The sequence below is a fragment of the Microcaecilia unicolor genome, chromosome 14 (genome assembly GCF_901765095.1).
Source record: "Microcaecilia unicolor chromosome 14, aMicUni1.1, whole genome shotgun sequence".
Lineage (NCBI taxonomy): Eukaryota > Metazoa > Chordata > Amphibia > Gymnophiona > Siphonopidae > Microcaecilia > Microcaecilia unicolor.
This window is the reverse complement of record NC_044044.1, coordinates 25872685-25888187: the sequence shown is the minus strand read 5'-3', so window position 1 is coordinate 25888187 and position 15503 is coordinate 25872685. Positions and strand designations below refer to the sequence as shown.

At 39.4% G+C, this 15503-nt stretch overlaps 2 protein-coding genes across 2 annotated transcripts; both read left to right on the top strand.

Moving 5' to 3' along the window:
* The first annotated feature begins 5882 nt into the window (after window positions 1-5882).
* Window positions 5883-6818, top strand: LOC115458057 (olfactory receptor 10A7-like). The gene has a single exon (XM_030187849.1). The coding sequence runs from the start codon at window positions 5883-5885 to the stop codon at window positions 6816-6818; it is 936 nt and encodes a 311-aa protein (XP_030043709.1).
* Window positions 6819-11456: 4638 nt separating this feature from the next.
* Window positions 11457-13355, top strand: LOC115457191 (olfactory receptor 10A7-like). The gene is made up of 2 exons (XM_030186615.1): window positions 11457-11507; window positions 12402-13355. The coding sequence occupies exons 1-2, from the start codon at window positions 11457-11459 to the stop codon at window positions 13353-13355; spliced, it is 1005 nt and encodes a 334-aa protein (XP_030042475.1).
* The last annotated feature ends 2148 nt before the right edge of the window (window positions 13356-15503 follow it).

The following is a 15503-nucleotide window of genomic DNA, read 5'->3' as shown; positions in this document are numbered from 1 at the left end:
ACATAGAATACTAAAACACTCTTTATGTTGGTCTTCCACTCTATCCTCTGAAATGCGTTCCGTTGGTACAATCTACTGAAGTTCATCTCGTATATCACTTTAGTCCTTTTGATCATGTTACCCCACTCCTCCATCTCAAACACTGGTTGTCCCTTTCTACTCGAATGCAGCTGAAACTTCTAATTCTCATGTTCAAGTCTGACCGCCCCTCAGCTCCTGACTACCTCTCCTGCATCCTCATTCCTTATACCCCATCCCATACACCCCATCAACCTCTGCTGATCTTCTGCAACTCCCCCCCCCCCCCCCCCTGTTATCCATCTGGACTCCACTCATGCCTCTGCCATCAGGTACACTGGCCCAAAACACTGGAACAGTTTGCCTGCAAATTTTCGGTCTGAATGCCTAGAATGCCCTCCAACAGGAAGTAGTGGAGAATAAAATAACAGAATTAAAAAATGTGTGGGATAAACACAAAGGATTCCTATATAAAAATAAGAATGGAATCAAAACAGAACTTAGCAGTGCTCAGACAGCAATTCCAGTAACTGGGAAGTAAGACCAGTTATATGGTCTGTGCCACAATTATGGCTATATAGATTTGGATGGGATGGAATGGGCTTTGATGGCAACTGTAGTACTGACGTCTATGGTCTGTGCCATAAAAATGGCAAGGACAGATCAAGGTCAAGAATGCATATGTTATATTGCATCATATCAAATGCTATGAGTCTATCTTGTTGGGCAGACTGGATAGACCATGAAGGTCTCTATCCTGCTTATTTTCGAACGAGAAGGGCGGCCATCTTCCGACACAAATATGGCGACCAAATTGGCATAATCAAAAGCCGATTTTAGCCGGCTTCAACTGCTTTCCGTCGCAGGGCCGGCCAAAGTTCAAGGGGGCATGTCAGCAGTGTACCGAAGGCGGGACAGGGGCGTGGTTTACAGATGGCCGGCCTCGGCCAATAATGGAAAAAATAAGGCCGGCCCTGACGAGCATTTGGGTGACTTTACTTGGCCCATTTATTTTCAGGACCAAGCCCCAAAAAGGTGCCCAACCTGACCAGATAACCAACGGAGGGAATCGGGGATCTCCTCCCCATACTCCCCCAGTGGTCACCAACCCCCTCCCACCCTAAAAAAAAACATTAGAAACATTTTTTGCCAGCTTGAAATGTCATACCCAGCTCCATGACAGCAGTATGCAGGTCCCTGGAGCAGTTTTAGTGGGTGCAGTGCACTTCAGCCAGGCGGACCCAGCCCATACCCCCCCCCCCACCTGTTACATTTGTGGTGATAAATGGGATCCCTCCAAAACCCACTGTACCCACATGTAGGTGCCTCCTTCATTCCTAAGGGCTATGGTAGTGGTGTACAGTTGTGAAGAGTGGGTTTTGGGAGGGATTTGGGGGGCTCAGCAAGGGAGCTATGTACCTGGGAGCAATTAATGAAGTCCACTGCAGTGCCCCCTAGGGTGCTCAGTTGGTGTCCTGGCATGTGAGGGGGACCAGTGCACTACAAATACTGGCTCCTCCCATTACCAAATGCCTTGGATTTGGCCGGGTTTGAGATGGCCGGCCTCGGTTTCCATTATCGGTGAAAAACAATGCCGGCCATCTCTAAGGGCCGGCCATCTCTGGGGTTGACCCAAATGTTGAGATTTGGCAGGCCCCTATCGTATTATCGAAACGAAAGACGGCCGCCCATCTTGTTTCGATAATCCGGTCGGGACACCTCTTTACGGAGCCGGCCTTAGAGATGGCCGCCCTTATAGATGGCCGCCCCATTTCGATTATGGCCCTCTATATGCCATCGTTTATCTTTTTTTAAAACTTAATAGTGTATTGACTTTTCTTCCAGGAAGCTGTCCAAACCTTTTTTTTTTAAAGGTCTGCTGCCCCTCACTATCTTTCTACCCTCATCTCCCCTTACGTTCCCGCCCGTAACCTCCGTTCACAGGATAAATCCCTCCTCTCAGTACCCTTCTCCACCACCGCCAACTCCAGGCTCCGCTCATTCTGCCTCGCCTCACCCTATGCTTGGAGCAACCTTCCTGAACCCTTACGCCAAGCCCCCTCCCTGCCCGTCTTCAAGTCTTTGCTTAAAGCCCACCTCTTCAACGCTGCGTTCGGCACCTAACCCTTACCGTTCAGTGAATCCAGACGGCCCCGATTTGACTGCCCCTATCGGACCGACCGTTCACTTGTCTATTAGATTGTAAGCTCTTTGAGCAGGGACTGTCTCTCTTTGTTAAATTGTACAGCGCTGCGTAACCCTAGTAGCGCTCTAGAAATGTTAAGTAGTAGTAGTAGTAGTAAAGACTTTATTTATTAGTTTTAAAACAATACATGCTTATAAGAACATACATCAGCATACATTGTTGAAATGAAACACTAAAAGCACTAAACTAAAACCAACAAACCAAAAATAAGTGTGCCAGTGGGCTGGTAAGAAGTAAAACAAAACAGTATATGCAGCATATTTCAAAGGAGTTAATTCCATCTTACAAAGTTTCTTAGCTGTCTAACAGTGACCATGCTTTACGAAAGGACGAGATATGACCAAACCTTATGGCAGCTATTTCCTCATATCGCCTATATGAACACAGCAAGTTCCACCATTCATGAAACGAGACAAACTGATTATTTTTCCAATGCAAAACAATCAGATGAAGAGCAAATGAAATCATTAAATTGAACATGACGAAATTGACAAGCCAGGGGTGGAAGCCTTAAGGGACAGAGTATCTTGAATTTTAAATATCTTCTGAGTAGTATCCCAAACCGAACGCCAGTATGACTGCAAGTTACAACAGGAAAAAAAAAGAAAATGATCAAGCGAACCCACTTCGGACTGACATGACCGACACAGATTTGATGTACTGTGGTTGACTTTAGCAAGTTTTACAGGTGCCCAGTAGGATTTGTGAACAATATAATAGGTAGACTGTAGAAGGGCAGCTGAAAAAGGAGGAGCACGTAGTTTTTGTCCAAAAATGATCCCACTCCTTGCTGGAATCCAAACCTTTTTTAAACTAAGCTATGCTAACTACGTTTACCACTTCCTCTGGGAATGGGTTCTATAGTTTATTATTTGAGTAACTCTTCCAATTGGTTTTAAATGTAGTGCTTAGTACCTTCATGGTGGGTTCTCTTTAGAAAAAGTAAACAATCAATTAGTGTTTACCATTCTTCTGCACATGATTTTATAGAGCTCTATCATATTCTCCCCTCAGTTGTCGCTTCAATCTCCTTAGTTTTTTCTCACAAGTCATTCTATCCCATTATTTGATCGTCCTCTGTATCTTTTCTAATTCCTCTTTTCTGAAACGGGATGATCTTTATCCCCCTCCTGCCCATGTCCTGCCTAAAACACACCTCTAACGTGTCCCCTTGTGATTTAGACAAATTTCAGAGTAAAACATCCCAATTCTGAGTTTCAAAGATTGCAATTAAGACATTTGTTATGAGAAATACATCCATCTGACACCTGTCACTTTTGAGACTTTTTCTCTTTGTAAATGAGGGCCATAGATTTGCAAATTGGCCAGACATACACATGTATGGTTAATCAGTAGGCTACAAACAAAAGAAGCCTAATTTAAATCTTTCTGATGCTTCTTGTGATCGTGGTCAAGTCATTTAAGTGTCCATTGCCTCTCATATAAAAGTAAACTGTAAGCCTTGTGGGGATAGGAAAATAATTATGGAATACCAAAAACATATATCGAGAAATATCTGCACTTATGTGCATCAATTGTAGTCTTTTCTCCATTTCCTAAAATGACTGCCTCTTCTAAAATAATTTTGGAACTGTACACAATACACATCCTGACCTGGACGTATCAATTTTGATTTCAATGATCTGCCTAAAATGGGACTGAACATTAAGTGAATCATTTTTGTCCACATGACCTCTGTGGTAAATTACAAATTTTATTGTGATTTAGAAACTGTTCCTCTATATATGAGTGGAGGGAAGTATTTTTTTAAAAACCTTACCAACAGCAATTTACACTGTTCTCTCTGTCTCTCTCTGTTTTATAACTCACAATCTTTGATGGAGAATTTCTATATTTTTGAAAACAGAATTTTGCCACTAATTAATATCCAGGGAAAAGGAAGTGCAACAAATAATTAAGATGCTTCCAATTATCCATTATAATTCCGTCTATTTCTATATAATGACATGTGGATATCAGTTGTATTTGTAGATGGAAAGCAATACATTTATATTGTCTGTTCTTATTGACATGAAGAACCTTTTCAGCAGTGATACGTTTTATGGGACCAACACAAGTTTAGAGAATCTTTCTTTTGCTTTAATGATGTGCAATTCTTCGTTTTTTTTAATAAGAAATAAAAATAAAAAGGATGATAAAGGTTGTTTGTAGAATCCATCCAATCAAAATTCATTTTTCTAACATATTTTATTTGTTCAACTGGATTATTTGCAGACTGTGATATGCTGCATTGAACCAACAACACAATAAATTTTGACAAAAATTAATAGGAGGCATGAGCTTTTAATTAAGGAACTCATCTACGGTCCCTTGTTTGGGTCATTATCGGTGAGAAAATAACAAAGCAAATGTCATTTGAAAAAGGTATTAATATGCTTGGAAACATATCATTGATTACAAACAAGATGTAAATGCATGAACAGAAATATTAAAGAGATTTGACTGTAAATGTTTCCAGTTCTGGGATAATACGAAGGAAAGATTAGAAAATGCAGAGTGGGATATTAGAAAGAAATGAAAAAGCTATGCCGATAATGAGTTCATTAGAGAAAAATGAAAAAGCTACGCTAATATACGAGTTCATAAAATAAGAACAGAGTATTAACTCATTGTCGTGTATAATATTTGCAGTGGTACAGTCGCTTAGATAATAGGAAGACCATATATCAATCAAGTAGATATGCTCTCACTACAAGATAAGCAACAGTACCTTTGGCTAACTCTTCAGTAGGGGAAAAGAGTTCCTTTGATAAACCTAACAAGATGTTCTCTTTAATTCTGTTTTTGCACATGAACTGTTGAAATATGAAGACGCACTTAGAGAGCATTCAATGAAGGCAAGGTGGAAGAATGGAAAAGACATAGTTGCATTAGATCTAAAAGAAGCGTTATTTACTTGATTGGTGACCATAAAAGGTAACAGTTCAAAACTAATCTATTACAAACAAACGGTCAATGAAGAGAGTGTGTATTTGGTAATAGTGATGGTTTTAAGTGACATCACCAGTTCACAAGCAATGGACAGAACAGAATGGGTAAGTTTCTAGAAAACAATGGTCGTAACAGATAGTGTTTTCAGAAGGACTATGTGTTAGTTGGAGGGACACAACTTTCAGTGAGGGGCATGCTTGACATATACCTGAACTGTGACTAATGTAAAAAGAATAATTAATTATGATACGAATCAGTTTGGTTGTATATACTAGAAAATAAATTTGTGAACTGTTTGATTAAACTGTTCTACAATGACCATTAAATATTGTTAATATGTCAAATATGTCATTGTGAACAAGCAGAAAGAAGTAAACAGAACTAGATCTGAATATAGTATCTAAAAGAAGGGTAGGATAGGTAGGAAGGCTTATCACAGAGTTGATGAAATCCCTATCCTAAATTTATGATATTAGCAAGCCTTTTGTTGTAAAGAAGAGTTGAGTGACATTGGAAGACTGAGAAAATATTTGCCAGGTTTTTGTGGTCTGTGTATGTAGTGTCTTATATTTCTATGTTTATTCTGTATGCTAGTCTCAGATAAGGTAGGAAAAATTACACAATGCCTTGCCTTCTCTAAATCCAATTAATAGATGTACTGATAAACTATGGTCTCTACACCATTTTCAGATTAAACAGAAAACAAATGGCATTGGAAAACCAAACCTTTGTGACTGGATTTATCCTTTTGGGATTCTCAGATCTGCCTCCAGAGCTGCAGCAATGTCTTTTTGTGCTGTTTCTTCTCCTCTACGTTCTCACCTTGATGGGGAACCTGCTCGTCTTTACTATCCTGACAATAGATCCCGTCCTCCACATACCTATGTATTTCTTCCTCAGGAACTTATCCTTTTCAGAGACTTTTCTAACAATGGCTACAGCTCCTAAAACATTGGTAGACCTCATGGCTGAGCACAGAGGCATCTCATTTCCGGGATGTGCGTTACAAATGTATTTCGTTATTCTTTTTGGCTCTGAGGAATGTGTGCTTTTGGGTATCATGGCCTATGATCGCTATGTCGCAATATGTAACCCCTTACGTTACTCCATTGTTATGAATAATAAAAGGTGTGTTCATATGGCTGTGGGTTCATGGATTATATGCATTGTCCTGCAGTTTGGACAGATCAGTTTCATATTCAGTTTGCCTTTCTGTAGATCTAACCTAATCCATCACTTCTTCTGTGATCTTCCAGCCATATTGAGGTTGTCCTGTACTGACACTTATTTTAACGATGTAATCCGTCTGACAGTCACTCTAGTTTTAGCATTCATACCATTCTTGGCAATTCTGTTCTCTTACATTTACATTATCTCCACTGTACTGAGGATGAATTCTAGAGAAGGAAGGAGGAAAGCTTTCTCAACCTGTGCCTCTCACCTTACTGTGGTTATCTTATTCTATGGGACTGCTTTGATGGTATATTTGCAATCAAATGCAAGCACCGTGGATGATAGAATTGTTTCCATGTTTTATTGCTTTATCTTACCACCATTAAATCCAGTGATCTACAGCCTGAGGAGCAAAGAGGTAAAGGGTGCCTTGAGGAAAAGAATTTTGGGGAAAATTCAATTTCTCTGAATGTAGTGATACTTTGTATTAGACAAACATAAAGAGAAATCAACTAAAAGTGTTGTAGTCCAGAGACCTTTGAGGTCACATAGGTCCTACCTTCCTGGATGGGACCTTGATATTGGAATGTTTTACCAAGAGAATTTGAAATTTGTACGACGTGAGCAAAAACTAAAATTTAAATAGAAACCTAAAGAGTTTGGAAGTGGTTTTAAAAATTCACCAACCGCTGACTTCCCCCCACGCTGACTTCCCCCCAGCGGCCCCTGCTTGACTCATAATGGGGAATGTCAATATTCCCTTCCGAAGTCTCTTATAGCTCCTCCCTCACGAACCTTTGCTGTCCTTTCATACTCTGCTTGAAGGTTTTTTCTCCAGAGGTAGGGACAGGATTGGTGGAAGTGAGCCCTTAAGGATGTATTTTCTTTACAATTGAAATAGAATATGTCAATAGAAGCTGTTTCGTTGTATTTCATTTTGTAAATGAATCAAAAAAGCGAAGGAGATTCTTGTTCTTGGTATTTTGCTTCATTGTCTTGCACTGATATTTATTCAAATGACATAATCTGTATGGTTGCAGATGCAGTTTTTGTACTCATACCATTCCTGGTCGTTCTCTACTCTCACATTTACATTATCTCCACCATGTTGAAGACAAATTCCAGGGAAGAAAGAAGCGAGGCCTTCTCAATCTGCTTCTCTCACCTTACTGTGGTGACCTTGTTCTACAGGACTGCTATGTTTTCAAACATACAGCCAGATACAGACTCTACAGATATGAGAGTTTTAGCAGTGTTTTATTGCTCAATTAACCCAATGTTAAACCCATTGATCAACAGCTTGAGAAGCAAATAGGTGAATGGAGAAGAATGTGTGTGTATTTATTTATATATTTATTTACAGCATTTATATCCCACAATATTCCCACCTATGGGAAGGCTCAAAGTGGCGTATGTCAGTCTATAAAAAAAACCATACAACAATGCAGCAAATAATCAATCAATATCGTAAGACAGAAAGGGGAATAGCAAGGTGGGGAAAGAGTAGCGTAATCAGTATGTCGCTACGATAGTTGTAATTCAGAAGGAAGAGGCACCAGGCGGGTTTGGAGCGTATGCTTTACCAAAGAGGAAGGTCTTAAGGCGCTTCATGAAGGTCAGGTGATCAGGAGTAAGTTTACCAATTGAGGCAGCCCATTCCACAATTGAGAGCTAAGGTAGGAGAAGGTGGATGCATAGGTGGTCTTATACTTGAGGCCACAAAGCGCTGGGTAATGGAGATTTAAGTACGAATGAGCTGATTTGCGAGAGTTCCTAGGCGGCAGGTTGATTAGGGTGTCCATATAAGCAGGGGCTTCACCGTAGATGATTTTGTGCACCAAAGTACAAATTTTAAAAGTGATTCGGTCCTTCACAGGAAGCCAATGTGTGTGTGGGGGGAATATTATTTTGTAGGCAGTGGTATTTTGCATTGGATAAATGTAAAAGTTATCACAATATGGTGTAGTATTCTTTAAGTAATTATAATGCAGGTTTGATGAATGATATTATAATATAGAAGTCAATCCAGTTTATTTTGAATCAGTGCAGACATAATAAGTAGATTGAGGGGATGGAACTCCACCCATATGAGGAAAGGCTAAAGAGGGTTAGGATTCTTCAGCTTAGAAAAGAGATGACTGGGAGGGGGGGGGGGGGGGGTGGGATATGATTGAGGTCTACAAACTCCTGAATGGTGTAGAGCATGTGGAGGTGAATCAATTTTTCACTCATTCAAAAAGTACAAAGACCAGGGGACACTCAATGAAATTGCATGTAAATACTTTTAAAGCAAATAGGAGGAAATATTTTTTCACTCAAAGAATAGCCCTGGAACTCGTTGCCTGAGGATATGGTAACAGTGGTTAGCGCATCTGGGCTTAATAAAGGTTTGGACAAGTCCCTGGAAGATCTTAAGGCCTCCTACTTTACCCTCCACCATATTTGGTCTGTCAAGCTCACCTTCTTCTCTCCGTGCCCTTCTTCTCTGCTTAGTTATTACTCACCTAGAATACTGAAACACTCTTTATATTGGTCTTCCACTCTATCCTCTGAAATGCTTTCAATTGGTACAATCTACTGAAGTTCATCTCTTATATCACTTTAGTCCTTTTGAGCATGTTACCCCACTCCTCCATCTCAAACACTGGTTGTCCCTTTCTACTCGAATGCAGCTGAAACATCTAATTCTCATGTTCAAGTCTGACTGCCCCTCAGCTCCTGACTACCTCTCCTGCATCCTCATTCCTTATACCCCATCCCATACACTTTTCTCAACCTCTGCTGATCTTCTGCAACTCCCTCCCCCCTGTTATCCATCTGGACTCCACTCATACCTCTGCCATCAGGTACACTGGCCCAAAACATTGGAACAATTTGCCTAGAATGCCCTCCAACAGGAAGTAGTGGAGAATAAAATGATAACAGAATTAAAAAATGTGTGGGATAAACACAAAGGATTCCTCTATAAAAAAAGAATGGAATCAAAACAGAACTTAGAAGTACTCAGACAGCAATCAGTGGCGTAGGAAGGGGGGGCTTTCTGAGGTTTTTGCAACTACATTCAAAGCGGTTTACATATATTCAGGTACTTATTTTGTACCAGGGGCAATGGAGGGTTAAGTGATTTACCCAGAGTCACAAGGAGCTGCAGTGGGAATCAAACTCAGTTTCCCACTGCCCTAACCACTAAGCTACTAGCAACTAGGCTACTCCTCCATCATAAATGTAAACTGTAAGCCTTGTGGGGACAGGATAATACCTATTGTATCTGAATGTGTAAATTATGGAATACCAAAAACATATATCGAGAAATATTCACACTTATGTGCATCAATTGTAGTCTTTTCTCCATTTAGTAAAATGACTGCCTCTTCTAAAATAATTCTGGAACTCTACACAATACACATCCTGACCTGGACGTATCAATTTTGATTTCAATGTTCTGCCTTAGCTTTCGAAGGTTGCCCTTCGTCAGATCGGAAATAAGCAAATTTGCTTATTTCCGATCTGACGAAGAAGGGCAATATTCGAAAGCTAATCAAGAAATGTATTAAGTTATGTCCAATAAAAAAGGTATCATCTTATTTTCTTTTCCATGTTTTATTTTGTTTGATTTCTATTGATAACCTTAAGAGTGGACTAACACGGCTACCACACTCCTCTACTTAATGTTCTGCCTGAAATAGGACTGAACATCAAGAGAATCATTTTTGTCCACATGACTTGTGTGGTAAATTACAAATTTTATTGTGATTTAGAAACTGTTCCTCTATATATGAGTGGAGGGAAGTATGTTTTAAAAAATCTTATGAAGAGTAAATTACACTGTTCTCTCTCTCTCTTTTGTAACTCACAGTCTTTGATGGAGAATTTCTAAATTTTTGAAAACAGAATTTTGCCACTAATTAATATCCAGGGAAAAGGAAATGCATCGAATAATTAAGATGCTTGCAATTATCCATTATAATTCCGTCTATTTCTATATAATGACATGTGGATATCAGTTGTATTTGTAGATGGAAAGCAATACATTTATATTGTCTGTTCATATTGACATGAAGAACCTTTTCAGCAGTGATACGTTTTATGGGACCAACACAAGTTTAGAGAGTCTTTCTTTTGCTTTAACGAAGTGCAATTCTTTGTTTTTTTAATAAGAAATAAAAATAAAAAGGATGATAAAGGTTGTTTGTAGAATCCATCCAATCAAAATTCATTTTTTCTAACATATTTTATTCAACTGGATTATTTGCAGACTGTGTGATATGCTGCATTGAACCAACTACACAATACATTTTGACAAAAATTAATAGGAGGCATGAGCTTTTAATTAAGGAACTCATCTACGGTCCCTTGTTTGGGTCATTATCGGTGAGAAAATAACAAAGCAAATGTCATTTGAAAAAGGTATTAATATGCTTGGAAACATATCATTGATTACAAACAAGATGTAAATGCATGAACAGAAACGTTGCAGAGATTTGACTGTAAATGTTTCCAGTTCTGGGATAATACGAAGGAAAGATTAGAAGATGCAGAGTGGGATGAGATAGGTATATTAGAAAGAAATGAAAAAGCTATGCCGATAATGAGTTCATTAGAGAAAAATGAAAAAGCTACGCTAATATACGAGTTCATAAAATAAGAACAGAGTATTAACTCATTGTCGTGTATAATATTTGCAGTGGTACAGTCGCTTAGATAATAGGAAGACCATCTATCAACCAAGTAGACATGTTCTCACTACAAGATAAGCAACAGTACCTTTGGCTAACTCTTCAGTAGGGGAAAAGAGTTCCTTTGATAAACCTAAACATGATACTTATAATGCAAGGCTATCTTGTGTAAAGAGGGTTACCTGCCAACTATTCTTAGTAGCTAATGTTCTCTTTAATTCTGTTTTCGCACATGAGCTGTTGAAACATGAAGAGGAACTAAGAGAGCATTCAATGAAGGCAAGGTGGAAGAATGGAAAAGACATAGTTGCATTAGATCTGAAAGAAGAGTTATTTACTTAATTTGCTTGGTGACCGTAAAAGGTAACTGTTCAAAACTAATCTGTTACAAACAAACGGTCAATGAAGAGAGTGTGTATGTGGTAATAGTGATGGTTTTAAGTGACATCACCAGTTCACAAGCAATGGACAGAACAGAATGGGTAAGGTTCTAGAAAACAATGGTCGTAACAGATAGTGTTTTCAGAAGGACTATGTGTTAGTTGGAGGGACACAACGTTCAGTGAGGGGCATGCTTGACATATACCTGAACTGTGACCAATGTAGAAAGAATAATTAACTATGATACGAATCAGTTTGGTTGTATATACTAGAAAATAAATTTGTGAACTGTTTGATTAAACTGTTCTACAATGACCATTAAATGTTGTTAATATGTCACTGTGAACAAGCAGAAAGAAGTAAACAGAACTAGATCTGAATATAGTATCTAAAAGAAGGGTAGGATAGGTAGGAAGGCTTATCACAGAGTTGATGAAATCCCTATCCTAAATTTATGATATTAGCAAGCCTTTTGTTGTAAAGAAGAGTTGAGGGACATTGGAAGACTGAGAAAATATTTGCCAGGTTTTTGTGGTCTGTGTATGTAGTGTCTTATATTTCTACTAGTAAAAAAAAAGTCCCATTTCTGATGCAAATGAAACGGGGGCTAGCAAGGTTTTCTTCTGTGTGCATGTGGGAGTGTGTGTGTCCCTGGCTGCCCTCTGCCCTGTCTCCCCTCCCCCCTCCGAGTCCTTCACTATTACAGAGAGAGCTATTTGATTTCGTGCTTTGCTGTGTTTTCCTTCACTGTTTGTGTTACAGAGAGAGCGAGGGCGGGGCAGACACTCATGGGGAAACTGGATATCTGTGCCCCTTCACACTTCCAGCTGGAGGCTTCATAGAAAGTTGGTGGTGCCTTTTATATAGAGAGATGTTTATTCTGTATGCTAGTCTCAGATAAGGTAGGAAAAATTACAAAAATGTCTTGCCTTCTCTAAATCCAATTAATAGCTGAGAAATGTACTGATAAATTATGGTCTCTACACCATTTTCAGATTAAACAGAAAACAAATGGCATTGGAAAAATCAAAACCTTTGTGACTGGATTTATCCTTTTGGGATTCTCAGATCTGCCTCCAGAGCTGCAGCAATGTCTTTTTGTGCTGTTTCTTCTCCTCTACATTCTCACCTTGATGGGGAACTTGCTCGTCTTTACTATCCTGACAATAGATCCCGTCCTCCACATACCTATGTATTTCTTCCTCAGGAACTTATCCTTCTTAGAGACTTTTTTAACAATGGCTACAGCTCCTAAAACACTGGTGGACCTCATGGCTGAGCACAGAGGCATCTCATTTCCGGGATGTGCGTTACAAATGTATTTCGTTCTTCTTTTTGGCTCTGAGGAATGCGTGCTTTTGGGTATCATGGCTTATGATCGCTATGTCGCAATATGTAACCCCCTACGTTACTCCATTGTTATGAGTAATAAAAGGTGTGTTTATATGGCTGTGGGTTCATGGATTATGTGTGTTGTCCTGCAGTTTGGACAGATCACTTTCATATTCAGTTTGCCTTTCTGTAGATCTAAGCTAATCCATCACTTCTTCTGTGATCTTCCAGCCATATTGAGGTTGTCCTGTACTGACACTTATTTTAACGATGTAATCCGTCTGACAATCACTCTGGTTTTAGGACTCATACCATTCTTGGCAATTCTGTTCTCTTACATTTCCATTATCTCCACTGTGCTGAGGATGAATTCTAGAGAAGGAAGGAGCAAAGCTTTCTCAACCTGTGCCTCTCACCTTACTGTGGTTATCTTATTTTATGGGACTGCTTTGATGGCATATTTGCAATCACATGCAAGCACTGTGGATGATAGAATTGTTTCCATGTTTTATTGCTTTATCTTACCACCATTAAATCCAGTGATCTACAGCCTGAGGAGCAAAGAGGTAAAGGGTGCCTTGAGGAAAAGAATTTTGGGGAAAATTCAATTTCTCTGAATGTAGTGATACTTTGTATTAGACAAACATAAAGAGAAATCAACTAAAAGTGTTGTAGTCTAGAAACCTTTGAGACCACATAGGACCTTCCTTCCCGGATGGGACCTTGATATTGGAATGTTTTACCAAGAGAATTTGGAATTTGTATTATGTGAGCAAAAACTGAAATTTAAATAGAAATCTAAAGAGTTTGGAAGTGTTTTTAAAAATTCACCAACCGCTGACTTCCCCCCAGCAGCCCCTGTTTGACTCATAATGGGGAAGGTCAATATTCCCTTCCGAAGCCTCCTATAGCTCCTCCATCACTTACCTTTGCTGTCCTTTCATACTCTGCTTGAAGGTTTATTCTCCCGAGGTAGGGGCAGGATTGGTGGAAGTGAGCCCTTAAGGATGTATTTTCTTTACAATTGAAATAGAATGTGTCAATAGAAGCTGTTTCGTTGTATTTCATTTTGTAAATGAATCAAAAAAGCGAAGGAGATTCTTGTTCTTGGTATTTTGCTTCATTGTCTTGCACTGATATTTATTCAAATGACATAATCTGTATGGTTGCGGATGCAGTTTTTGTACTCATACCATTCCTGGTCGTTCTCTACTCTCACATTTACATTATCTCCACCATGTTGAAGACAAATTCCAGGGAAGAAAGAAGCGAGGCCTTCTCAATCTGCTTCTCTCACCTTACTGTGGTGACCTTGTTCTACAGGACTGCTATGTTTTCAACATACAGCCAGATACAGACTCTACAGATATGAGAGTTTTAGCAGTGTTTTATTGCTCAATTAACCCAATGTTAAACCCATTGATCAACAGCTTGAGAAGCAAATAGGTGAATGGAGAAGAATGTGTGTGTGGGGGGGGGGGGGGGAATAGTATTTTGTAGGCAGTGGTATTTTGCATTGGATAAATGTAAAACTTATCACAATATGTTGTAGTATTCTTTAAGTAATTATAATGTGGGTTTGATGAATGATATTATAATATAGAAGTTAATCCACTTTATTTTGAATCAGAGCAGACATAATAAGTAGATTGAGGGGATGGAACTCCACCCATATGAGGAAAGGCTAAAGAGGGTTAGGATTCTTCAGCTTAGGAAAGAGATGACTGGGGGGGTGGGATATGATTGAGGTCTACAAACTCCTGAATGGTGTGGAGCATGTGTAGGTGAATCAATTTTTCACTCATTCAAAAAGTAAAAAGACCAGTGGACACTCAATGAAATTGCATGTAAATACTTTTAAAGCAAATAGGAGGAAATATTTTTTCACTCAAAGAATAGTTAAGCCCTGGAACTCGTTGCCTGAGGATATGGTAACAGTGGTTAGGCATCTGGGCTTAATAAAGGTTTGGACAAGTCCCTGGAAGATCTTAAGGCCTCCTACTTTACCCTCCACCATATTTGGTCTGTCAAGCTCACCTTCTTCTCTCCGTGCCCTTCTTCTCTGCTTAGTTATCACTCACCTAGAATACTGAAACACTCTTTATGTTGGTCTTCCACTCTATCCTCTGAAATGCTTTCAATTGGTACAATCTACTGAAGTTCATCTCTTATATCACTTTAGTCCTTTTGAGCATGTTACCCCACTCCTCCATCTCAAACACTGGTTGTCCCTTTCTACTCGAATGCAGCTGAAACTTCTAATTCTCATGTTCAAATCTGACTGCCCCTCAGCTCCTGACTACCTCTCCTGCATCCTCATTCCTTATACCCCATCCCATACACTTTTCTCAACCTCTGCTGATCTTCTGCAACTCCCTCCCCCCTGTTATCCATCTGGACTCCACTCATACCTCTGCCATCAGGTACACTGGCCCAAAACATTGGAACAATTTGCCTAGAATGCCCTCCAACAGGAAGTAGTGGAGAATAAAATGATAACAGAATTAAAAAATGTGTGGGATAAACACAAAGGATTCCTATATAAAAAAAGAATGGAATCAAAACAGAACTTAGAAGTACTCAGACAGCAATCAGTGGCGTAGGAAGGGGGGGGGGGGCTTCCTGAGGTTTTTGCAACTACATTCAAAGCGGTTTACATATATTCAGGTACTTATTTTGTACCAGGGGCAATGGAGGGTTAAGTGACTTGCCCAGAGTCACAAGGAGCTGCAGTGTGAATCAAACTCAGTTTCCCACTGCCCTAA